This window comes from Rhinopithecus roxellana, chromosome 10 (genome assembly GCF_007565055.1).
Source record: "Rhinopithecus roxellana isolate Shanxi Qingling chromosome 10, ASM756505v1, whole genome shotgun sequence".
Lineage (NCBI taxonomy): Eukaryota > Metazoa > Chordata > Mammalia > Primates > Cercopithecidae > Rhinopithecus > Rhinopithecus roxellana.
In genome coordinates, this window is record NC_044558.1 from 94,575,476 (window position 1) to 94,601,063 (window position 25,588).

At 52.3% G+C, this 25,588-nt stretch overlaps 1 protein-coding gene across 2 annotated transcripts in view; it reads right to left on the bottom strand.

Moving 5' to 3' along the window:
- Positions 1 to 25,588, bottom strand: part of CUX2 (cut like homeobox 2) — a 319,783-nt gene that overhangs the window by 35,967 nt on the left and 258,228 nt on the right. For both annotated transcript variants that reach the window (XM_030938312.1, XM_030938313.1), the window contains exons 5-16: positions 21,661 to 21,795; positions 19,636 to 19,759; positions 17,800 to 17,876; positions 16,686 to 16,752; positions 14,875 to 14,923; positions 9,153 to 9,257; positions 6,373 to 6,564; positions 6,229 to 6,287; positions 5,125 to 5,173; positions 4,932 to 5,031; positions 2,827 to 3,468; positions 1,290 to 1,391 (exon numbers count right to left, since the gene is read on the bottom strand). In XM_030938312.1, coding sequence (XP_030794172.1) covers positions 1,290 to 1,391; positions 2,827 to 3,468; positions 4,932 to 5,031; positions 5,125 to 5,173; positions 6,229 to 6,287; positions 6,373 to 6,564; positions 9,153 to 9,257; positions 14,875 to 14,923; positions 16,686 to 16,752; positions 17,800 to 17,876; positions 19,636 to 19,759; positions 21,661 to 21,795 — 1,701 coding nt within the window. The remainder of the gene's footprint in view (positions 1 to 1,289; positions 1,392 to 2,826; positions 3,469 to 4,931; positions 5,032 to 5,124; positions 5,174 to 6,228; positions 6,288 to 6,372; positions 6,565 to 9,152; positions 9,258 to 14,874; positions 14,924 to 16,685; positions 16,753 to 17,799; positions 17,877 to 19,635; positions 19,760 to 21,660; positions 21,796 to 25,588) is intronic.

The window sequence follows — 25,588 nt, forward strand, 5'->3', positions numbered from 1 at the left end:
GCAGACTTGTCTCGAACTCCTGACCTCAGGTGATCCGCCCACCACGGCCACCCACAGTCCCCATTCTAAAGATGAGAAGATGGGCCGGGCACGGTGGCTCACACCTGTAATCTCAACACTTTGGGAGGCTGAGGCAGGTGGATCACGAGGTCAGGAGTTCGAGAGCAGCCTGACCAACATGGTGAAACCCCGTCTCTACTAAAAATACAAAAAAAAAAAAAAAAAAAAAAAAAAAAAGAAAGCCAGGCATGGTGGCACGTGCCTGTGATCCCAACTACTCAGGAGGCTGAGGCAGGAGAATCGCTTGAACCCAGGAGGCAGAGGTTGCAGTGAGCCGAGACTGTGCCACTGCCCTCCAGCCTGGGTGACAGAGTGAGAACCCGTCTCAAAAAAAAAAATAAATAAATAAAAGACGATGAAGGCACAAAGAGGCTAAGTAACTTGCCCAAGGTCACACAGTCAATAAACAGCAGAGCCAGAATTTGTGGCCAGTCCGGCTCCACTGCAGCAAGCAAGCAGGTCATTGTGGTGGGGGTGGAGGGAGGCGGGCGCAGTGTCCAATCCATCTTCTTGCAGGAGGTAACTTCTGAGTTGGGTCATAGGTATGAGCAGGAGTTGGCCAGGTGAAAGGCAGCTGGGGTAAGGACAGCATCAGAGGCACAGGGTGGGGTGCACGGCAGCTGGGCATGACTGAACAGTTCACGTGACAGGCATGGAGGGGCCTGAAGACTGTAGGGCCTGTAGGCCTTGTCAAGTCTTGGGATATTTTTCTTTTTTTTTTTTTTTTGACAGAGTCTTACTTTGTCACCTAGGCTGGAGCGCAGTGGTGTGATCTTGGCTCACTGCAACCTCCGTTTCCCAGGTTCAAGCAATTCTCCTGCCTCAGCTTCCTGAATAGCTGGGATTACAGGCATGTATCACCACGCCCAGGTAATTTTGTATTTTTAGTAGAGATGGGGTTGTACCATGTTGGCCAGGCTGGTCTCAAACTCCTGACTTCAGGTGATCAGCCCACCTTGGCCTCCCAAACTGCTGGGATTACAGGCATGAGCCACTGTGCCTGGCCGAGGGTTGAGATTTTATGTTGAGAGCCGTGGCAGGGTTCTGAGCGGTGCCACGACCACCCATGCACTCACAACCACCCATGCACTCAAGATGGGCTCCTCTGGCCTCTGGCGGTTCTGATCCACCTGGATTCTCTCTGGGGTGGACGAAGGTAGACAAGGCCTCACCTCCTGTTCACAGCTGGCCCCGGGCCCTCAGGCCTTGCTTGCAGGGGTCACACTCACCGCCTTTCTGCGACTCGATCTCCTTCTTGGCCTGCTCTAGAATGCTCTTGATGGCGTCGTCTGAGCCCGTCTCGGGTGTGCGGATTCTCGGGGTGATGCTGCCTGGGGAGGCAAGAAGGCATCTGTGGCAGGATCTGCATGTTGGGCTCAGTCTCTGGAGCCTGGTGGGGTGGGGGGCTGTCTCCTCCTCCCAGGAGAGTGAGGGTCAGACCATCAGTGAGATGGCAGAGTCAGTCACCACTTAGTCTGCATAACAAACTGTGGGCCTATGAGTGATTCTGGCTTGAAATAAGAATCATAATAACGAGGCCAGGCATGGTGGCTCATGCCCGTAATCCCAGCACTTTGGGAGGCCGAGGTGGGAGGACCACTTGAGGTCAGGAGTTTGAGGCTATCCTGGCCAACATGGTGAAACCCCGTCTCTACTAAAAATACAAAATTAGCCAAGCATGGTGGCGTGCACCTGTAATCCCAGCTACTCAGGAGGCTGAGGTAGGAGAATCGCTTGAACCCAGGAGGCAGTGGTTGTAGTGAGCCGAGATTGTGCCACTGCACTTCAGTCTGGGTGACAGAACCAGACTCTGTCTCAAAAAAAAAAAAAAAAAAAATAATAATAATAATAAAGAAATAGGGTGCGGTGGCTCATGCCTGTAATCCCAGCACTTTGGGAGGGCAAGGCGGGTGGATCACTTGAGGCCAGGAGTTTGAGACCAGCCTGACCAATATGGTGAAACCCTGTCTCTACTAAAAATGTAAAAATTAGCCAGACATGGTGGCATGCGACTGTAGTCCCAGTTACTAGGGAGGCTGAGACAGCAGAATTGCTTGAACCCAGGAGGTAGAGGTCGCAGTGAGCTGAGATTGTGCCACTGCACTCCAGCCGGGGTGACAGAGTGAGATTCCATCTCAAGGGGAAAAAAAAAAAAGAAATGATGACGACAATGACTATGGCAACCACCGCCCCTAACAGTTCTCAAGCAGCACTGTGTGCCAGGTGCTGTGGTCAGTGTTTGATGCCTGTTTAATCCTCATAGTGCCTCCTGGAGGCTGACAGATGCAGAAACCGGGGCACAGATGAAAGGAGTTGTCTGAGGTCACCCAGTGGATGAACAGCAGAGCTGGGACTCAAACTCAGGCATCTGTGAGGCCACAGCTAGGACCCTTCACACTGATTACCCAAAAAATCAAGTCTGGTAAGGCTGGCAGTCTTACAAATGTGTAAACTGAGGCTTGGAAGTGTTTGGTGAGTACCTGCCAGGGCAGCACCTGGAGACTTTTCCCACCACCCTTATCCTGAGTGTCCCAGGAAGGGCAGCCTGTCTCTGGCTAGGGCCAGGAAGGAGAGGGTGAGGATGTATTTCCTGCTTTTACAGGAGGAAACTGAGGCACAGAGAGGCAAAGTCACTGGCCCTGGGTCACAAAGCCAGGTGGTGGCAGAGCTGGGCTTTGAACCCAGAGCTCATGTCCTCAGCCCCCAGCCCTGATGCCCTGGACCTGGCGTGGTGGCCAGCAGGGACAGGCCCTCTTGGGCACTCACCTCGCTGCCGCACTTGGATGGTCCTGAGCGCCAGCACGTTCTGCTCATCCGATAGGAACTGCTTCATCTTGATGAAGGGCTCCTTGCCCTTCACCGTGAGCTTGCGCCAAGGCTTGGGCCGGGCTAGGATCTCGCTGACTGAGCCCTGCGATAGCCCCAGCACGTAATGCCCAAACACCCGCTGCCCGATGTTGTGTTTTAGCAGCTGCTCCTTCACCTGGAAGGCGATCTCTGCCGTGTCCAGCTGCTCCTCCTCTGCCCCAGGCCCTGCCGCTCCGCCCCCACCACCATCGGCAGGCTCAGGACCGCCTGGTGGCTCAGGGCCAGGGGCCGGGGTGGCAGGGGCTGTGGGGGGTTTGGCGCCGTAGAAGGCTGGGGGGAACACCAGCAGGCCGCCCGCCTCTCCCTTGAAGGCAGCCGGGGGCATCATCAATCTCTCCCCTGACGCCAGGCTGGGGAAGGGGGACAGCGAGAAAGTCCGAGGGCCATCAGGCCCCAAGCCGGGGCCAAGCAGGGGCTGCCCGGGGCTGGGAGACAAGGGGTCTTCAGGCCCTGGCGGAGGTGGGAGCTGCTGAGGGGAGGGGTAGGACTGCTCCGTGCCCAGTGAATCCTTGATGGAATCGTCCTCTGATGGGTCTTCCTCTAGAACACCCAGACAGACAGACAGATGGGGAAGACAATGATGAGGGGAGAGAGAGACAGGGAGAAAAAGAACCAGAGGGGGAGACAGAGAGACAGAGACAACGAGAAAGAGAGACACAGAGAGAAACCACATGAGAGGGACAGAGAGAGAGACAGCGCGAGACAGAGACCACATGTGAGAGAGACAGAGAGAGAGATAATGAGACAGACAGAGAGACCACATGTGAGAGAGAGAGAAAGAGACAAGGGACACAGAGAAACCACATGACAGAGAGGGGTGGGGAGAGAGGTTGGGGAGAGAGGGACGGGGAGAGAGGCGGGGTGGGGTGGGGGAGAGAGACAGAGACAGAGACATATATAGAGACAGAAAGTCAGAAATAGAGGAAGGAAGGAGGAGAAGGAGGGAAGGGTTTGGTGGGGAGGTGGGGGTGGGGAGCAGTGCTATAGGCGTCCAGCAGCTGGAAGTGCCGACCTTGGCTGTTTCTGCCCTACCCCTCCATTATCCAAGCCCCACTCTTCCAGGCCCGGTCCAAATGCCAGCTCTGGGGAGCGCCCCACCCCATCACCAAGAGCATCAGCTGAGAACGTGCCACGGGCCCAGCACCTCGGCCTGGGATGGGAAGTCAAACTCGCCACCACCTGCAGATGAGCCCTTGCTGGGCACCCACCCTGGAGCTGACTCACTAGACCTGCACCCACGAAGTGGGCCCCAAGGTCATACCCATTTTACGGATGAGGAAACAGAGGCAGCACAGAGTCCTGCCTGGGGTCACAAGGCTAAAAGGTCAGCGAGTGGCCGGGTGTGGTGGCTCACGCCTGTAATCTCAGCACTTTGGGAGGCCGAGGCAGGCAGATCACCTGAGGTCAGGAGTTTGAGACCAGCCTGGCCAACGTGATGAAACCCCGTCTCTACTAAAAACATAAAAATTAGCCAGGTGTGGTGGTGCATGCCTGCAATCCCAGCTACTTGGGAGGCCGAGGCAGGAAAATTGCTTGAACCCAGGAGGTGGAGGCTGCAGTGAGCTGAGATCGCACCACTGCACTCCAGCCTGGGCGACAGAGCGAGACTTGGTCTCAAAATGAAAAGGTCAGCAGGTAGCTGAGAGGGTGATCATGTCCACAGCCTCCCAGTGGTCGGCTGTGGGGGTGCAGTGAGAATGCCTGCTTGTCCACCTGTAACCTCTTCATGAAAGCCCCTGCAGCTCAAGAAGGCTCAGCAGGGAGTGGAGCCCTTTAGAGGGCCTTGGAAGGGCCCAAGCCAGCTGTGTGACCCCAACTGTCACGTGGGTGCGTGTAGATGCCCTGCAGGACACGCACACAGCAGCTGCCAAATCAATGCACACCTGTTGTTCTGTCGCTCTCCTGCCTGCATGGAAGGCAGTGGTCCTTGGGCATGAGAAGGCCAGAGACCCACAGGCAGTCCCCGCCCCAGCCCTCAGCCCCAGAGTATCCTCCTCCCCTACCAGGGCTGGCCAGGAGGCTGGGCTTCTCCAGAAGGAATTTCTGCGCAGGGAAGAAGGCCTCCTTTGCAATAAGCAGTGAGTCTTCAGGCTTGGCCATGCCCTAGGAGACAAGAGGCAGGTTGAGAGGGCACCTGGTGGGTGGAAGGCTCACTGGGACAGCCCGTCCTGCAGGGATGGTGGCAGGGACACTTACCTGGGGCAGGCTGCAGGTGCTGGAGGCCAGCTTCATGGCTTTCAGGATACTGCCGGAGCAAGTAGAGAGGGTCTGAGGTCAGCCAGCCCCTGGGCTGGAGGAGAGGTCTTGCAAGAGGCAATGACCCGGCTTACCTCCCTGACAATGACTGCTCCATTCCCTGGAATCCCATTAATTCCAGAGTCATTGCAACCCCAGGCCTGAAGCAGCAGGCTCATTAACAGGTGGCAGTGTTACCTGGAGGGGTGCTGCCTGAACTGACCCCATTCTGGCCAGCTTGAGTTTAGCTGGTTAATGAATCACCTCCCAGTTACCATGCCCATAATAAGTTCCCTTGTATGGTCTGTAGGCAGATTGTTTTTTTTTTTCTTTGAGACAGAGTCTTACTCTGTCACCCAGGGTGGAGTGCAGTGGCACAATCTCCACCTCCCGGGTTCAAGCGATTCTTCTGCCTCAGCCTCCCAAGTAGTTTGGACTACAGGTGACCGCCACCACACCTGGCTAATTTTTGTATTTTTAGTAGAGACGGGGTTTTGCCATGTTGGCCAGGCTGGTCTTGAACTCCTGACCTCAGGTGATCTGCCTCTACAGGCAGCTCTTGATGGAAAATGACTGAAGATGGTTGAATTTCATTTTGTTTTGTTTTTGAGACAGGGTCTCACTGTGTTGTCCAGGCTGGAGTGCAGTGGTGCCACCACAGCTCATTGCAGCCTTGACTTCTCAGGCTCAAGCAATCCTCCCACATCAGCCTCCTGAGTGGCCAGATCAGCCTCCTGAGTGGCTGAGACTACAGCACACACCACCACCACTCCTGGCTAATTAAAACTGTTTTTTTCTCGAAGAGATGGGTTATCCCCATTGTTGCCCAGGCTGGTCTCAAACTCCTGAGCTCAAACGATCCTCCTGCCTTGGCCTCCCAAAGTGTTGGGATTATAGGGATGAGCCACTGCACCCGGCCTAAGGATGGTTAAAGTTTGATATCCACAGTGTTACTGGAGAGAACAAATGGGGTTTAGTAGGAGGGAGGAAGATGATGAACTTTGCCAAGCGCTCCTGGCCAGGGAAGAGTGCTGGGGGTCTGTGGAGCCCCACCCCACATGGTACCTCAGCTCCGTTTTAATTTCTTCATAGTCAGACTGGGCCTGGAGCTTCTCTTCCAGCTTCTAGAAGAGCAAAGAAAGATGGTGAGGCTGGTCTGTGTGCTTCGGCCTGGGGCCACCTGCCCCCCGCCCCCTCCCCAGGACCCACTTCTATGGCCTCGGACTTGGCTGTGAGCTGCCGCTCCAGGTCAGCGATCTGGTTGGCGGATGCCTCCTCCAGTTCCTGCAGCGAGCTCTGGAGGTGCTGCACATCCTTCAGCAGCCGCAGGATCTCCCTGTCCTTGGAGGCCAGCGCGGCCTCCAGCCGAGGGCCCGAGCACAGTGCGAAGTTCACCTTATCCTGCAGGCAAAGGGGTCTTTGAGGGGCTGAGAGGTGAGGGACTGGGGTCCACAGGTTTGGCCTCCCCACCCCTGAATCCCAAGCAGAATGTACATTTGTTGATTTGGATGATGGTATGGGGTGTGTTTGTGTTGAAAAATTCAAAGTGCTGTACACTTATGATTTGTGCCCTTTTCCTTATGTATTAAGTTACACTTTGATTAAAATATTTATTAAAAAAGAACAACCATGACAAAAAGAAGTAGTCAGCTGGGGTTGGGGATTGGGAGCTCGCGACAGAGGAATCAGCATAGGCAAAAGTTTGTTTCTCGCTCAGGTCTGGCTCCTACTCCAGGGGTATGTCCCCATTCTAGGCAACAAGGGACCCTCAGGATTAGACTTGACACCTTGGAGCCACGGGCCACGTTATGGGTGGCTCCTTCCTCTGCCTAATTTGCTGATAGCCCCCAAGACCTATGGCTTCTCCACATTTTAGGAAATGGCCCCTCTGTCCTGGATGAAGATGGAGAGGTTGCTGTTTGAGGAACCTGAAGTCAGGCTTAGTTACAAATAAATCTAAGAAACACTTAAAAAAAAAAAACCAAACAAACAAAAAGCCCCAACCCACCCCCAGCTTTCTTCCATGGAGATAAATGCCAATTAAAACAGGAAGCGGATGCCATTAATACATTAAATTAATTAGCATCGAGTGCCACTGTTGTGCTCAGGAAAGCACACCCCCCAAACCAGCAAAGTTCCCTGGGGCTGATTAGCACAGGCATTTGCTGGGTTCCATGGGGGTTAATTAAGAACCATTGGCAAATTCCTCTATGAGGCATCCTCTTGGGCTCTCTCACTTTCCATCTCTCTCCACACAGCCTCTCTCTCCTGTGTTCACTCTGTCTGTGTTATGCCATCACCCAGGCACATGGACACACATACAGTCTCCTGGGACACAGACACAGGCTGACACACAAGGACACACCTATAGCCACAGCACACACTAACACATGTACTTTCCCAAATATGCTGACACACACAAATACTCATGCATCAGAGAGAGACACTCACAAGGACACATCATCACACACAACAGACATGCACGTGCTCAAAGAAGCCACATGCTCTCCTGAGCAAAAACATCCCAGATATACCAAAGACACATTAATAATTATAATAGTAGCATCAAATACTTAGTGAGCATATACAATGGCCCAAGCACCATTTTAGGCACTTTACATGTAATCCATTTTTTTTTTCAGAGACAGAATCTTGCTATGTTGCCCAGGCTGGACTCAAACTCATGGGCTCAAGAGATCCTCCTGCCTCAGCCTCCTAAGTGGCTGGGACTATAGGCATGTGCCACCATGCCTGACTCATGTAATCCTTTTAATAACCCTATAAAGTAGGTGTTACTTGTACAGATGAGGAAACTGAGGCACAGTCAGGTTAAGAATACGGTCAGTTGCCCAAAGGTCACAAGTAGAGACATACATACACAGTAATACATTCACAGAGACTCATTGCAATATTCAAACGGAAAGAGAGATATAGACACCTGGGCCTGTATATGTGGGTATCAGGTGAAGTGAAAATTATGCTCACAAGTTCAGGTTCATGGGTGGAGAGGGAAGTCACCCTGGAGCAGACCTGTTATTATGTAAGGAAGCATGAATCTCACCCCTTGGTATGCAGACATCTGGAAAGAAGGCAGACCAATTCATATAACGAACCCCCGGCTTTCTGGGAGAGCCAGGATGGAGACTGCTAATATAGGACAGAAGGGTAGGCTGGGGTGGCCTTGATGAAAGTCTCATCAAGAAATGACACCAGGACCCCAAAGAGGTACAAACCAGGAGGAAAGAGAAAGATGAATTGATTAATTAGGCCTAACACAAGAACCTCAGGGTTGATCACCGAAGACTGGCTCTTCACAGCATGTGGCTGGGGTGGGAAATCCCCCTAGAATCACCTGGCATGATTTGGAAACCAATGGCTGAGTATGAATGTTAAATTTTATCTTGGTATGTGGCCCCACTGCAGTCCTGGTGATGATTGCCTATTGATATGTTGGCTGGCTCATACTCCTAAAAGTACCCAGTTTTGGGACTGAAAACCAGCAGGGGCATCACCATCCCTGGCATCCACCAAGCTGCTATGACCAGTGTTCAACAGCGACACCTGGTGGCATCCACAAAAACTGCATGCTGCTGTATTGCCTCAAACTCACTCTCCCCCACGTCCTTGCTGGTGCATCTGGCAATCAGAATGATCTTTGGTCTGAGGAAGTTTCTGGCATTCTTGGACAACTGGGGGTAAGGGAGGCCTTCAAAGGAAGATATTGGAACTCCTGGTAATAAAGGGTATATGGAAACTTGGGCTTGAAAAGTAAAGAACTGTAGTTACATTTTTATCCTCAGCTGGTATAGCAGGTCATAGTGATTACACTCAGTGTATGCACAGAGACCCACACACATTCACACTCCCAGTTTCAAATGGATGCACGCAATCAACCACAAAGTGTCACCCACATGCTGAAACCCACAAACTCAGCCATTCCCAATCTTTCCCTCTGCCCTCCCTGCTCACTTCCCCGACCCCATCCTTACCCCACTGGGCCCCTGGGGAGAGCAGCAAGCCAGGCGGATGGAGCTGTTGACAGAGGCCAGCTGTTCCCGGAGACTTTCCACCTCCCGCTGGGCAGCCTCAGCTCGCTGGGGAGAAGAGGACAGCGTGGGCGAGAGGTGAGCATGGCCACCGCAGAGCCCACTCTGTACTTCCACCTTCTCCCTGCACCGTCTCAGGCAGGGTTGGGGAGGCAGACCTCCGAGGGCCTCTCAGGTCCTGCCCTCCTAGTCCCGGACCCTGTCCTGGAGCTATGAAGACCAGTCACAGAGCCCTGTCTGGGCTGGGGACAAGAAATAGCAGCCTCTGAGGTTACTCCTGAGCTGAAAGGACAGGAAGAAATGCCCCTCTGAGGTTCTGGGTTCTCATGGGGTGCGTGGGACCCCCAGGGAGTCAGAACATTCCTGCTCTATGAAGGCAGGGAGACAGAGGCTGTCTGGGTGGGACTGGCAGGTTTTCACACATTTCTAGATACTTCTGTCTGCCACATTAATTTCAGGCCTGGCTAGTCCGAATGCAAGAGCTGTCCCAACTCTCATGCCACCTGGTATGGACTAAGTTCCAGACACAGCATCTGCAGAGGTGCTTTCCCAGCCCACAGACTATTGCAGTCCCTGGGCAGGTCATTTCCTCTCCCTAGGTCTCAGTTTATTTTTATTTATTTATTTATTTTTTTTGTGATGGAGTCTCACTCTGTCACTCAGGCTGGAGTGCAGTGGCACAATCTTGGCTCACTGCAGCCTCCCCCACCTGGGTTCACAAGATTTTCCTGCCTCAGCCTCCCAAGTAGCTGGGATTACAGGTGTGCACCACTATACCCGGCTATTTTTTATATTTTTAGTAGAGACAGGGTTTCACCATGTTGGCCAGGCTGGTCTTGAACTCCTGACCTCAGGTGATCCGCCTGCCTCAGCCTTCCAAAGTGCTGGGATTATAGAAGTGAGCCATCATGCCTGGCTCAGTTTCTCTTTTTGAAATGGGGGGCAATAAAAACATCTAACAAAAAGCGGTTTTGAGTGGTTAAAATCAGAATGCAACAGTTCACTAAACTGGGTCTATGGTAGATTTTTTTTTTTGTTTTTCTTTGAGACAGAGTCTTGCTCTGTCACCCAGGCTGGAGTGCAGTGGTGCAATAAGGGCTCACAGCAGCCTCCAACTCCCGGGTTCAATTAATCCTCCCATCTCAGGATCCTGAGTAACTGCAATTACACGTGAGTACCACTATGCCTGGTTAATTTTTGTAGTTTTAGTGGAGACAGGTTTTGCCATGTTGGCCAGGCTGGTCTTGAACTCCTGGGTTCAAGCAACCCACTTGCCTTGGCTTCCCAATGTGCTGGGATTACAGGCCTGAGCTACTGTGCCCAGCTGGTAGATTTCTTTCTTTTTCTTTCTTTCTTTCTTTTTTTTTTAAAGACAGAGTGTTGCTTTGTTGCTTAGGCTGGAGTGCAGTGGCGCGATCTTGGCTCACTGCAACCTCCACCTCCTGGGTTCAAGCAATTCTCCTGCCTCAGCCTCCTGAGTAGCTGGGATTATAGGTGTGTGCCGCCAGGTTTGTCTAACTTTTGTATTTTTAGTAGAGATGGGGTTTTTCCATGTTGGCCAGGCCAGTCTCTAACTCCTGGGCTCAAGCAATCCATCCACCTCAGCCTGCCGAAAGTGCTGGGATTACAGGCATGAGCCACCACACCCAGCTGGTAGATCTCAACTCTTCAAAAATTTCTACCTGGAAGGAAGCACCCAAATGTTAATACATTTAACCTTGTGGCTTTGGAGAGAAATCTGGGCTCACATCCTGACTTTGCAGCTTTCTGGTTATGTGATCTTAGGCAAGAGGATTCATCTCCCCAGCCTTAGTTTCCCTATTAATAAAATGGGGATTTAAAGGCAACTATCTCATAGGGTTGTTCTGCAAATGAAGTGGTTTGGCCAAATGCAATTTGGTAGATACCTTCGCTTGGTGCCTGGCACATATAAATGCATCAATAATTGGCTAACTTTGTTAACATCATGAGGGTATATTACTGGAGCCATTACTTAGAGAATTGAAAGAGCTGTGGCTGTATTTTTACCTTTGGCTGGTAATGCAGGTCATAGTGATTATGTTTAACTCTATACTGACCTTGACAATCAGGATGCTATGCCCAATGTATGCATACTGAGACCCACACACATTCATGTTCACATTTGAATTTATTATTTATTTATACGTATCTTGCCTTGTTCCAGAAATGGTTCAATTTTGTTTTAGGAAGAGTTTCCTGGTGTGTGGGACTGTAAAGGAAATATTTTTATCTTTCTGTATAGTTAGGGCTCTCTGAGCATATCTGATTGAAAGTTGAGATCTGGACTAAAGGACAAGCCTTGGAAATTCAACTCATGGCTGATCAGCTACTGAGAACCCCAGAGGTTTCCTTCCCTGGAGGTTTATGTGTTTAGACATCAAGGGTGGGTGAGACCCACACCATGGAGACAGACCCTGAACAGTAAAGCTGGGTTTTAAAGCAATTAGTTGGGGCTAGGCATGGTGGCTCATGCCTATAATTCCAGCATGGTGAGAGGATTGCTTGAGGCCATGAGTTTGAGACCAGCTTGGGCAACATAGCAAGACCCCATCTCGACGACAACAAGAAGAAAAAATCACGGGTGTGGTGGTGTGAACCTGTAGTCCTTGCTTCTTGGGAGGATCCCCTGAGCCCAGGAGTTTGAGGCTGCAGTGAGCTATGATCTTGCCACAGCACTCCGGTCTGGGTGACAGAGCTGGACCCTGTCTCTTGGAAAAGAAAAACAAAAAAAGTTACTAGTCTTATCTCCCCGTCAAGAGATGTGTTTCCATTCCAAAGGCTAAAAGCCAGGGTCCTTGTCTCTGTCCACATGACACTTGGGAGGTAGATTCTTTCCCTCCCTCTCTCAGAAGGTCCCTAGGTGACCACCTAGATTCAGAATTGGGGCACATGTGAGATGACAGCTGGTTCTCTTTTTCTCACCCCAGGAGTAAGAATCGGGGCAAACTGGTGTGGTTATTATCCTGTAAGTAATGATATGGATCTGCTGTACCCCAGCATCCTCATTAAAATAGTATTAATAAATACAGAGATTAAAAACCTAATATAGTGACATTTATTTTCTTCTCCATACATCTCTATAATGTGTGGGTTTTAGTTTTGGACTTAGGAGAAGCATTATGAGAAATGCTTCCTATGCTTCCTATTCCAAGTACTATAAGATCGTTTATTTTATTATTTATTTATTTATTTATTTATTTATTTATTTATTTAGAGATAGGGTCTTACTCTGTCGTCCAGGCTGGAATGCAGTAGCATGATCATAGCTCATTGCAGCCTCCATCTCCCTAGGCTCAGGTGATCCTCCCACCTCAGCCTCCTGAGTGGCTGGGACTACAGGCGTACATCACTATGCCTGGCTAATTTTAAAATTTTTTAAGATTTGGGGTCTCCCTATGTTTCCCAGGCTGGTCTCAAACTCCTGGGCTCAAGTGATCATCCCACCTCGGGCTCCCAAAGTGTTGGGATTAGAGGCATGAGCCGTTACGCGCAGCCTTGCCCATTCTTATAAAGTTTTATTGGAATACAGCCATGCTCATTCACTTACATATTGTCTGTACTTTCATGCTATAATGGCAAAGTTGAAAATCTGTGTCAGAGACTGTATGGATTGCACAGCTGAAAATATTCACTCTCTCTTTACAGAAAGTTTGCCCTCCCCTGGGTTAGACGATAGAGCACTCTGCCGAGGAACACCACACAGCTGTAAAACAGAGGAGGAGCTGCTTTTTATACTGATATGGAAGGAGCTCAAAGATACAGACAGGGAAAAAGTAAGGTTCACAATGGTATACATAGTATATTATTATTTTGTTTTTAAAAGGGGTGGCTGGGCACAGTGGCTCACACCTCTAATCCCAGTGCTTTGGGAGGCCCAGGAGGGTGGACTGCTTGAGCTCAAGAGTTTGAGATCAGCCTGCACAACATGGCAAAACCGCATCTCTACGAAACATATAAAAATTAGCCGGGTGTGGTGGTGCATACCTGTAGTCCCAGCTACTTGGGGGGCTGAGGCAGGAGGATTGCTTGAGCCCCAGAGGTTGAGGCTGCAGTGAGCTGTGATCGCAGCAATGCACTCTAGCCTGGATGACAAAGTGATACCCTGTCTCAACAAAAAGGGGGCACTGGTTAAAATAGATATATTCTGGGCAACATGGTAAACTGTCGTCTCTACAAAAAAAATATAAAAAATTAGTATGGCATGGTGGCGCAAGCCTCTGTTCCCAGATAACTGGCTACCTGGGAGGCTGAGGTGGGAGGATCACCTGAGCCGGGGAGGTCAAGGCTACAGTGAGCCGTGATTGTGCCACTGCATTCCAGCCTGGGCGACAGAGTATGACCCTGTCCCCCTTGCCCCCCCCCCAAAAGATATATTCATGGGCTTGTGAATGGATTGACCATCTCTGGAAGGAGAACCTAGGGGCTGGTAAGAGAGGCTGCTGCAGGGGAGAACTGGGAGGAGAGCTGGACTTTCCAAGACAGGCCCTTGCGTAGCTTCTTGAGTTCTGAACTACATGAATGCATTACCTATTCAAAAAATCACATTAAAAAGGCTATGCAGCCTATACAAAATGGGGCTCACTTAATCGTCATTTCAGAAAAATATGCTGGACCTAAGCCCAGGGAAGCCACTGCGGTCACCACCACCACTGTGACCTGGCCCTGTCTTTGGCCTTCCTGACCCTCCTAGGGGACACTGCTTCTATAGGGGTAGGGGCTCATAGAGTCTCAGCACTTCCAGCCCAGGCCTGCACCTTCTGGTGGCTTCCCAGGGACATAGAATCAACCCTTTTATCCAAGTCTCCTCTGCAGAAGGGAGCGCCCCCACCCCGTGCCCATAGAGCCACACCTCAGGCCTCTGCCCCTGCTGAGCCTTCTACCTGGCTGCCCTCCCTCAGGGAACAGCATGAGGACTCTGAAACCCAGCTGCAAAGTGTCTTCCAAGAGGCCCCTCTTAACTGCCCCTGGGGAAAGTGACCTCTCTCCCTGAGGGCCCGCAGGCCTCGGGGCAGGTGGGTATCTTCTCCCACCTCACAGACAGGAAGATGGGCCTAGGGACAGAGGGCTCGAGGCCCTGCTGGCCTCTCCTGGCCATGTCTCTGGCTGGTGGCACTGCAGGGAGCTGGGGGACAGATGTGGTGGACACGCAAAACTCTGGGCTAGAACCCCCTGGCTGTGGTCGCCCTTCTTTTAAAGTCCTGCTTGACTCTGCCCACCAGATGGCAGCACCTCTGAGCTGGAGGAAGGCAGGATGCAGGAGCCTCACTTAGAATCCGTGCCTAGATACGCTGTCATTCATTCTTTGGGCCTTAGCTCCACATCCTTTCCTCTCGGATGTCTTCCTGGACTCCTGCAGTCTGGGTCAGGGGCCCCTTCCTGCCCGTTGCTGCTTGGAGCACTCTATTTCCAAGTGTGTCTGTCTGCATTCCCTACCCCAACCCCCACCCCGGGCCCACCCTGGGAGCTCGGAGAGGGCAGGGCCTGGGGCCCAGACTCCTCCTGGCTCCCTCACTTGGCATGCACAGGACCCACAGTTGAATAAATATTGACGAAGCTCCGTCCCTTCCTCCTCGTCTGGCCCGAGACCCCCACCCCAGGCAGAGGGAACCTTTGGCACCCATGGGCGGGAAATGCACCTCCTCACCTGATTAGCTTTCTCCAGGTTGGTCATGATCAGGCCGACTTCATCTGCCCTGAGACACAAAGATGAGGCCCTGAGGAAGGGCTTCCAGCGGGCTCCAGGCCTCCGCCCCTCCTGACACCCCCAGCCCCTGCCTGAGCCCAGGGGAGGGCTAAAGGTACTCCCTTCCAGCCTTGCTACAGGAGAGAAATCAGGCTGGGGAGAAAAGAGCCTAGGCTGTGAGGAAAAGGGAATAGGGCGTCAGCACTGCACCTCTTCCAGGCAGTCTGGCCTCCCCTCTCCCCCAGGGGCCCTCTCTGAACTCCACCTCCAGGCCTGTGTCCCGGTGGTGCCTGGAATGCCCTTCTTCAAGAAAACGGCCCTCGGCTTTAAAACCCTGATCACAGTGTTCTCCTGGGAGGCCGCCCTGCACTGTCCCCAGTGGTCACTTGTTTACTGCGCTGCCCAGCCCCCTCCAGACTGCCAGCATGGAGGGGCTTGGGAGAGGTGTCCCCTCTGTTAGCAGGGGATGGGAGATGCGGGGGGCATGTGGGGAGCACTTGGTGACTCAAGGCTACACACGTGCTTCATGCATGCTTAGGGCCTTCCTTGGCTCAAGCTGTTCCTGCTGCCTGGAGCATCCTTTCCTGCTTTCTTCACATGGCCTTCTCTTCATTCTGAAAGCCACCTCCTCCAGGGAGTTCTCCCTGACTACCCTGGATAAAGGACCCACTCCTTCTTGTCATTCTCTTTTCCTGTCCCCAGTTCTTCCCTTTGTAGCATTTGCCATGTGCCAAGAACAGTGCTGGGCATACAGAAAGTGCTCAATATGTGTGAATGAACAAATGTATCACTGCACATCAGTTTTTGTCTCCTCTCCTTGACTGAGGACAGGATCATGTTCTCATGTTTCCTCCAAGGACGCAGAGCGGCACTGGATAAACAGTAGGTGCTCAATAAGTGTTTGCAGAAGGAATGATTTCTTAAAGCCTAAATAAACGCTTGAGTCCAGAGTAATTTAGGTGAATGCCTCTCAGCCCTGAGGATTGGAGTGTGGAGCTGGGGAGCGGGGACAGTCCCAGGGGGCCAGGGCAAAGGGGCAGGCCCCCACCAAGCAGCCCCTTGCTCAGCCCAGGTCCCAGAACATTATTTATGGCTGTGGTGTGCAAGTAGCATAGCAAATGACAGCAGTGTGCCTTTGGGGGTGAGGAGCAGAGGTGCTTAATGAAATGGGGGCCTCCAGCAGAGAGTCAGAGGAAGGAGAAGAGTCAGAAAGAGGAGGCATGTTTGAAAGGTCAGAAGGAAGAGGCATGTCTGGAGGGACAGAGGGAGGATGTAAGTCCTGGAGGATCAGAAGGAGGAGGCAAGTACTGGAGGGCCAGAAGGTGGAGGCGTGTTTGGGATGCTCAGAGGGAGGAGGCGTGTTTGGGAGGGTCAGAGGGAGGAGGCGTGTTTGGGAAGGTCAGAGGGAAGAGGCGTGTCTGGGAGGGTCAGAGGGAGAAGGCCTGTCTGGGAGGGCCAGAGGGTGGAGGCGTGTCTGGGAAGGTCAGAGGGAGGAGGCAAGTACTGGAGGGTCAGAGGGAGGAGGCCTGTCTGGGAGGGCCAGAGGGTGGAGGAAGTACTGGAGGGTCAGAGGGAGGAGGCATGTCTGGAAGGGTCAGAGGGAGAAGGCCTGTCTGGGAAAGTCAGAGGGAGGCGGCACGTCTGGGAGGGTCAGAGGGAGGAGGCAAGTACTGGAGGGTCAGAGAGTGGAGGCAAGTACTGGAGGGTCCGAAGGAGGAGGCCTGACTGGGAGGGTCCGAGGGAGGAGGTACACCTCAGCAGGGCTCACTTACTTGGATGCCGCCTCCTCGTCGTATTTCCGCCGCAACTCTAGCAGCTCTGCCTGCGTAGCCTTTAGCGCTGGGAGAAAGCAGAGGCAGGGTAAGGCCCCACCTCCAAGTGGGAAGGGGCTGGGTCTCCCAGGGAGGTGGAGCCCACTCCCTCTGCAAAGCCCAGCAGGCAGAATGAGAGCTCGGGTAGTGAGGGAGACCTTTCTCTCAGTCAGAATTGGTGACAGGCAATGAGTTTCCTGCCCCTAGAGGGGCTCAGGCTGGTGAGAAGGACGTGCCGTGGCTGGGGTGGGCAGTGCAGGGCGGATGAGGTACTCTCCATGGGCCTAGAAGCTCAGGGGACCGAGGCCAGGGTTGAGGGGTGGAGGCGTGGTGCTGTCTGCCCCATGACCTGGGGTATAAGCCCCCCAACATCCTTAAATCATTTCAGGACCTGGGCAGGGCCGTCCATCCATGTGCTCAACCACCCTGCGGTTCCAACCTGGCAGGCCGGAGGACAGGGAAGATCCACACAATGAACAGATTCATGTGTTACAATGAATGAGTGTTTTTGATACAACTCCAGATTTCTAATTTCTCTGGGCAAATGGAAGGGCCTGGCCACAGGGGACCATATGGCAGTGCCCGGCTGGTGCTAAGCAGTGGCTGTCTCTTTAGATGAGGCCTCATTCCTCCAGTTTGCCCCAGACCTCACCCCTCCCCAACGCCTCCCCTAAGCCAGCGGCTTGGCAGTGTTTTGGCCCCTGCAGGGGTTGTATTAAATTAATTAATTAATTAGAGACAGGGTCTTGCCATGTTGCCCAGGCCGGTCTCGAACTCTGGGGCTCAAGCAGTCTTCCCACTTCAGCCTCCCAAAGTGCTGGGATTACAAGTGTGAGCCACCACGCTTGGCCACCACCTGAATTAACTCTGTCTCAAATCCTCTTTCCACAGCAATGTAGCCTCTGGGACAGAGGCTTGGGCCCCCACTGGGTAAGATTATTCTTCCCAAACTCCCATTTTGCCCTCTTGATTCTAAAACACCTGGATGTGGCAGACCCCAAGCCATGACCCCTCGTTGACAGCATTACCGTCCCCTCCCAGTCCTCTCTCTGGGCCACATGGTGCTGACACATACCTGAATGTAGGACTTTGATTTTCTCCTCTGCCTCCCCCAGTCTGGCCGCCAAAGTGATCTGTACTTCTTGAAGGCCCCTGCGAAGAGACGAGGCCTGCTTGTGCTGGCTGTAGGGACAGGCCTTGCCTGGGGACCCCGAGTCAAGCCCCATCTTGCTTCCTACCCCTTGCCCACTCCCTGTAACCTGCACCTCTGTCTTTCTGCAAGTCCTTAGACACGACATTCAGGCACCTGGCTGTCCTGCTGCTCCACTGCCTATGTGGGCCCTGTCATGGTTGCCCCTGTTAGTTTCTGCCAGGATTTTTAGGGGCAAAAATTTACAGTAGCAAGCAACCTCTCCAGTCCTCAGTTTCCTTATTTTTAAAATGGGGTTTCTGATAGGGTCTGCCTCAGGGGGTGCTGTGAAGCATGCTCATTGGTGTGTCCAGCCCCCATTAGTTCCTCAATATTGTGAATTACTGATACGGTCCTGGGGGAGTGACATTTCCTCTGTTTTCTTTTTTTTTGAGATGGAGTCTCCCTCTGTCGCCCAGGCTGGAGTGCAGTGACCCGATCTCGGCTCACTGCAACCTCCGCCTCTCAGGTTCGAGCAATTCTCCCACCTAAGCCTCCTGAGTACCTGAGATTGCAGGCATGCACCACCACACACAGCTTAATTTTTGTAATTTTAGTAGAGACAGGGTTTCACCACGTTGGTCAGGCTGGTCTCAAACTGCCGACCTCAAGTGATCCGCCTACTTCAGCCTCCCAAAGTGCTGGGATTACAGGCATGAGCCACCGCGCCCGGCCCATTTTCTTTTTTTTAAAGATAGGGTCTTGCTCTGTTGCCCAGGCTGGAGTGCAGTGGTGCAATCATAGCTCACTACAGCCTCAACCACCTGGGCTCAAGTGATCCTCTGCTCTGCCTCCGCCTTACATGTAGCTGGGACTACAGGTGCATGCCACCATGCTTGGCTAATTAAAAAATACATATATATATATATATAAATTTTTTTGTGTGTCTGGGCACAGGGACTCACACCTGTAATCCCAACACTTTGGGAGGCCAAGGCGGGAGGATCTCTTGAGGTCAGGATTTTGAGACTATCCTGGCCAACATGGTGAAATCCTGTCTCTGCTAAAAATACAAAAATTAGCCAGGTGTGGTAGTGCACACCTGTAATCCCAGCTACTCGGGAGGCTGAGGCAGGAGAATTGCTTAAACCCGGAAGGCGGAGGTTGCAGTGAGCCAAGATTGCACCCTGCACTGCAGCTCTGTAGCCCAGGCTGGTCTTGAACTCTTGGCCTCAAGCAATCCTCCTACCTTGGCTTCCCAAAGTGCTGGGATTACAGACTGCAGTGGGCTGTAATTGTGCCATTGCACTCCAGCCTGAGTGACAGAGCAAGATCCCGTCTCTAAAACATTCTAATTATTGTAAAATAAAATTTAAAAATATTGCAGCACCAACTCCTGCTCTACCAATTTTGTACCTGGCAGTTCCCATAACTGTATAAGCTAAGTCCTAGAAGTACATGTCTTAATCATTAAAAAAATCCAGCCAGTTCTGTTTCTCTAGAGAATGCTGAGGAATGGACCACCCTTAGCCCCATTTACCAGGGGGGGAAATTGAGGCTCAGAGGATGATGTGACTTGCCCAGGGCTGGCCACTGAGTTCCTGCAGTGGAGCTTGAACCCAGACCCGGCTGGAGTCCAAAGCCTTCGGCCCTTCCTCATCTTGGTCTCCAGCCTGTATCTGGATTCTGGTAGGAGACTTTCCCTGCCCATGACCCAGCCAGGTGGGGCAGCAGGAGCCCTGCCCGTTCCTTCCTCCCTCCCACTCACCCTCCCTTCCTCACTTTTGTTTTTCCGCCTCATTTCTCTGCAGCAAGGTTTCTGTCAGGAGGGCTTTCCCGGGAATGCCTGGGAGGCGGCTTTCCTCGGTCAGCGTGGGCCCGGCAGGCGACGTCCCCTCTCTCTGCTCTGCAGGGAGAAAAAGAGGGAAAACCCCCATTGCCAAGAGAGCAACATGACAGCCAGAGCGGCTTTCTGTAAACTGGATTGATCACCGATTGCGATCAATTTCCCAAACTCGGGCCTTGGAGAGAGTGCAGCTGTGGGGCCCTGCGGGCCCCATGTCCTCAGCACACAGGTCATTTCCACTGTGACACCAGTGTCAATACACGCAGAGCTTCTTTTGCCTCTGGGGTCTGCTTTATTATACTTTTAAAATTGTGGTAAAATATATGTCACATAAAACTCACTTTTTTTTTTTTTTTTTTTTGAGACGGAGTCTCACTCTGTTGCCCAGGCTGGACTGCAAGTGCAGTGGTGCGATCTCAGCTCACTGCAACCTCTGCCTCCTGGGTTCAAGCAATTCTCGTGCCTCAGTCTCCCGAGTACCTGGATTATACATGCCCGCCACCATGCTCAGCTAAGTTTTGTATGTTTAGCAGAGATGGGGTTTTACCATGTTGTTCAGGCTGGTCTTGACCTCCTGACCTCAAGTGATCTGCCCATCTTGGCCTCCCAAAGTGCTGGGATTACAGGTGTGAGCCAACGCGCCCGGCCAAAATTCACTGTTTTAAGCACCATTTTACAGTGACATTTAGTATATTCACAATTTTGTGAAGCCATCACCACTAGTTCCAGAACACTGTCACTGCCCCAAAAGGAAACCCCTCGTACCCATTAAATAGCTCAACCGATCTCCTTTCTGTCTCTACGGATTTGCCTGTTTTGACATTTCACACCAACAGAATCATACATTATGTGGCCTTTCCTGTCTGGCACCTTCCACTCAGTACTATGTTTTCTTTTCATTTATCTATTTTTTGAGATGGAGTCTTGCTCTGTCGCCCAGGCTGGAGTGCAGTGGTGCGATCTTGGCTCACTGCAACCCCCGCCTCCCAGTTTCAGGCAATTCTCCTGCCTAAGCCTCCCAAGTAGCTGGGATTACAGGTGTGAGCCACCACACCAGGCGAATTTTTGTATTTTTAGTAGAGACGGGGGTTTCACCATGTTGGTCAGGCTGGTCTTGAACTCCCGACTTTGTGATCCACCTGCCTCGGCCTCCCAAAGTGCTGGGATTACAGGCATGAGCCACCGCACCTGGCCAGCACCATGTTTTCAAAGTTCATCCATGTTATAGCATGGATCAGTGCTTCCTTCCTTTTCATGGCCGAGTAATATTCCACTCTATGGATATTTTGTTTGTCCATTCAGCTGTTGAAAGCCATTTGAGGTGTTTCTGCTTTTGCTGTTATAAGTAACACTGCCATGTACATTTGTGTACACTGTTTTGAGCCCGTGATTTCAGTTCTCTGGGGTCCACACCTAGCTGTGGTGCTTCCGGGTCATGTGGTGAGCCTGTGTTTTACTTAGGGAAGGACTGCCAGACTATTTTCCCCTCCCTACTGTGGAGGGCGCACATGTGGATGCTCAGCCATCACTAGCCTCACCTGCATCACGTCCGCCTTGGCAGGCCCTGTGGGGGCTCATCCCAGGGCTTGGTGGGTGCTTTTCGTGCTGAATTCATCACAGGGGTAGAGGGTGCTTTGGGGCTGGCCATGGAGGGTGGGAACCTGAACGGGTCTCTTGACTTCTCTCTCCACCTGCCACACTGTATGTCTTACTAATTTGTTCACTGACAGTCTCCCTTTCTAGAAGATCATCACCACAAGGGCAGGATTTTTCCCTTTTACTCCCAACTGCATTTCCAGTGCCAGGCTCAATACATACCCAGGAATTAGACGGTTACCAAAGGCCTTCACTTGCCCAGTTCCCTGCCCCAGCCACCCCCCAACAAGGCTGGCCGAGTTTGGCTCTGAAGATCTGCAGCCTGGTTGTTTATTGTAGATGCGCTGAGAAGGCCTTATCAGTACCTTTGGGGCTGAGGAGCTCGGGGTTCCTCTTCCACGAAGTGTGGAGGTCTCGCCGGGGCTGCCCGCTGGGGTCAAAGCTGGGGGGCTGCAGTCTGTCGTCTAGGCCGCGTGCCGCCTCAAACACAGGCACGGGGTCTGTGCAGGGAGAGAAAGACAGGGATGATGAGGGCCTGATGGATGGGGACACCTGGACTGTGGCTGCAGGGCCTGGCAGGCCCCACAGGAGCCAGTGGAGTCACCCTGCCGGCTTACAGGAAATAGCATGGACTTTCTGCTCTATGAGGGAGCAGGCTTGTCCAGGTACTTGTTCAGGGCAGCATCTGCTCTCTCCAGGGTGTGGGTGTCCTGTCCAGCTGGGAATAATACTAACAATAATAATAGTCGGCCAGGCCAGGTGCGGTGGCTCATGCCTGTAATCCCAGCACTTAGGGAGGCTAAGGTGGGCGGATCATTTGAGGTCAGGAGTTTCAGACCAGCCTGACCAACATGGTGAAACCCCGTCTCTGCTAAAATACAAAAAAATTAGCCAGGCGTGGTGGCTCATGCTTGTAGTCCCAGCTACTCCGGAGGCTGAAGCAGGAGAATCGCTTGAACCTGGGAGGCGGAGCTTGCAGTGAGCTGAGATCCAGCCACTGCACTCCAGCCTGGGTGATAGAGCAAGACTCCGTCTCAAAAAAAAAAAAAAAAAAAAAAAGGTTGGCTGAGTGCAGTGGCTCATGCCTGTAATCCCAGCAATTTGGGAGGCCGAGGTGGGAGGCTCACTTGAACCCAGCAGTTCAAGACCAGCCTGGGCAGCATGGCAAAATCTAATCTCTGCAAAAAAATTTAAAAAATAGTCTGGGCGGCCAGGCGCAGTGGCTCAAGCCTGTAATCCTAGCACTTTGGGAGGCCGAGATGGGTGGATCACGTGGTCAGGAGATCGAGACCATCCTGGCCAACACGGTAAAACCCTGTCTCTACTTTTTTTTTATTTTTATTTTTTTATTTTATTTTTTGAGACGGAGTCTCACTCTGTCCACCAGGCTGGAGTGCAGTGGCGCGATCTCGGCTCACTGCAAGCTCCGCCTCCTGGGTTCACGCCATTCTCCTGCCTCAGCCTCCCTAGTAGCTGGGACTACAGGCGCCCGCCACCGCACCCGGCTAATTTTTTTTTTGTATTTTTAGTAGAGACGGGGTTTCATCGTGGTCTCGATCTCCTGACCTTGTGATCCGCCTGCCTCGGCCTCCCAAAGTGCTGGGATTACAGGCGTGAGCCACCGCGCCCGGCCTAAACCCTGCCTCTACTAAAAAATACAAAAAACTAGCCGGGCGAGGTGGCGGGCGCCTGTAGTCCCAGCTACTCGGGAGGCTGAGGCAGGAGAATGGCATAAACCCAGGAGGCGGAGCTTGCAGTGAGCTGAGATCTGGCCACTGCACTCCAGCCTGGGCGACACAGCAAGACTCTGTCTCAAAAAAAAAAAAAAGAAAAAAAAAAAAAGTCTGGGCTCAGTGGCTCACGCCTGTAATCCCAGCACTTTGGGAGGCCGTGGCGGGTAGATCACCTGAGGTCAGGAGTTCGAGACCAACCTGACCAATATGGTGAAACTCCATTGCTACTAAAAATACAAAAATTAGCTGGTTATGGTGGTGGGCACCTGTAATCCCAGCTACTCGGGAGGCTGAAGCAGGAGAATCACTTGAACCCAGGAGGCAGAGGTTGCAGTGAGCCAGATGGCGCCACTGCACTCCAGCCTGGGGGACAGAGTAAGGCTCCATCTCAAAAAAAAAAAAAAAAAAAAAAAAAATTAGCTGGGCATGGTGGCACATGCTTGTAGTCCCAGTTACCCAGGAGGCTGAGGTGGGAGGATCACTTGAGCCTGGGAGGTTGAGGCTGCAGAGAGTAGAGATTGCATCACTATACCCCAGCCTCACCAACAGAGTGAGATTCTGTTCAAGTGATCCTGCCTCAGCCTCCCGAGTAGCTGGGATCAAGGGTGTGCACCACCATGCCCAGCTAATTTTTGTATTTTTTTGTAGACACAGGTCTCACCATGTTGCCCTGGCTTCATTGAATTTTCTTGATTTTATGATGCCATCTGTGGCACTTTGAAACTGTGCCTTGCAGACCTCCAACTACAGCGAGGGGCACTGAGCAAGGATCTGGCTGCTGCTCTGAGATCCGTCGCTCTGAGGCCAACCTTCCCATGGCCTCCACCTACATGCCTGTGTGCAGTGGGGATACCGAGGCGGGACTGCTCTGAGGGCTGACTTTGGAGTGACGACTCCCCTATGGCTTCATCCAGCATTTCCGTAGGCTGTGTAGGGGTCTAGATGCTCCCAGGCGGCTGCCCCACCTCTTCACGAGCTCTCCCAGCCTCCCCACTCCCTGTATTCCTATTTTGCACCAACATCCTCGCCCATGTAATTCTTGGTGTGCTTCTCAGTGGACTTGGTGACACCATCATTTGTGACACACGTTGTTGGTTAATGGCTTTTTCGGGGGGCAAAACACACATCTAGATGTAAGATGTCCACCAATTCCCCAATCACTCAAAGGTGAGGAACGTGCAGGTCCTTCTGCCTGGAATTCAGTTCCCTCTCCCAGCCCTTCACGCTGCAAGTACATCTGCTTCCTTATACTCTGGAGTCCTGCCTCACTTCTTCCAGGACACTTTCCCCAAGTCCCCATCTAGGGCAGGGACTAAGAAACGTGGATCATCTCAGAGGTGTGTTGGCACCTTCCAGGCTATGAAGCCCATGCACGGGACTGGCTTCCCAGCATCCTCACGGCATCCCCTGGAGGCTGGCTTGGATCCAGTGCATTTTCACAGATGAGGAAACTGAGGCTCAGAGAAACCAGGTGACTTGCTGAAGGGTAGATGTGAGACTCGAACCTGGGTCTCTTGCTTTGATACCACAAAGGCCTCCTGTCCTAGTGCCTGCTCTTGCCAGCCCTAGCAGGTGCAGATGATGTCCACGGCACCCAGGAAAGCCAGGGTCCTGGACACAGACCAAGGGGCCTAGTCTGGTTCAGTTCTTTCTAATGCATGGAAGCCCTGACTCTTCCTGGTCCCTCCCCCAGAATTTTCTTTTTTCCTTTTTTCTTTTTTGGAGACAGAGTCTGGCTCTGTTTGCCCAGGCTGGAGTGCAGCGGCGTGATCTCAGCTCACTGCAATCTCTGCCTCCCGTGTTCAAGCTATTCTCCTGACTCAGCCTCCCGAGGAACTGGGATTCCAGGTGTGTGCCACCACACCTGGGTAATTTTTGTATTTATTTATTTTTTTTGAGATGGAGTCTCACACTGTTGCCCAGGCTGGAGTGCAGTGGCACGATTTTGGCTCACTGCAACCTCTGCCTCCTGGGTTCAAGTGACTCTCCTGCTTCAGCCTCCTGAGTAGCTGGGATTACAGATGCGTGCCATCACACCCAGCTAATTTTTGTATTTTTGGTAGAGATGGGGTTTCACCATGTTGGCCAGGCTGGTCTTGAACTCCTGACCTCAGGTGATCCACCCACCTTGGCCTCCGAAAGTGCCGGGATTACAGGCATGAGCTACTGTGCCCAGCCAAATTTTTGTATTTTTAATAGAGTTGGGGTTTCACCATGTTGGGCAGGCTGGTCTCGAACTCAGGTGATCTGCCTGCTTTGGCCTCCCAAAGTGCTGGGATTACAAGCGTGAGTTATCATGCCTGGCCCCTCCCCCAGATTTTTCTGCCAGCATCTGTTTGGCCCTTGCTCTCTGCTGGGAAGCAGAGGGATTAAGAGCATGGACCTCAAGGTTAGATATCCCTGGAGTCTGCTAATCTATACTTGCTTCTTGGGATTGCTGTGTGACTTTGGCAAGTGACTGTATCTCTCTGTGCCTCACCATAAATGTAGCAACCTCATGGGGCTATAGTAAGGATCCATGTAAAATGCTCCATATGGCACCAGACACTTGGTCAGCTCA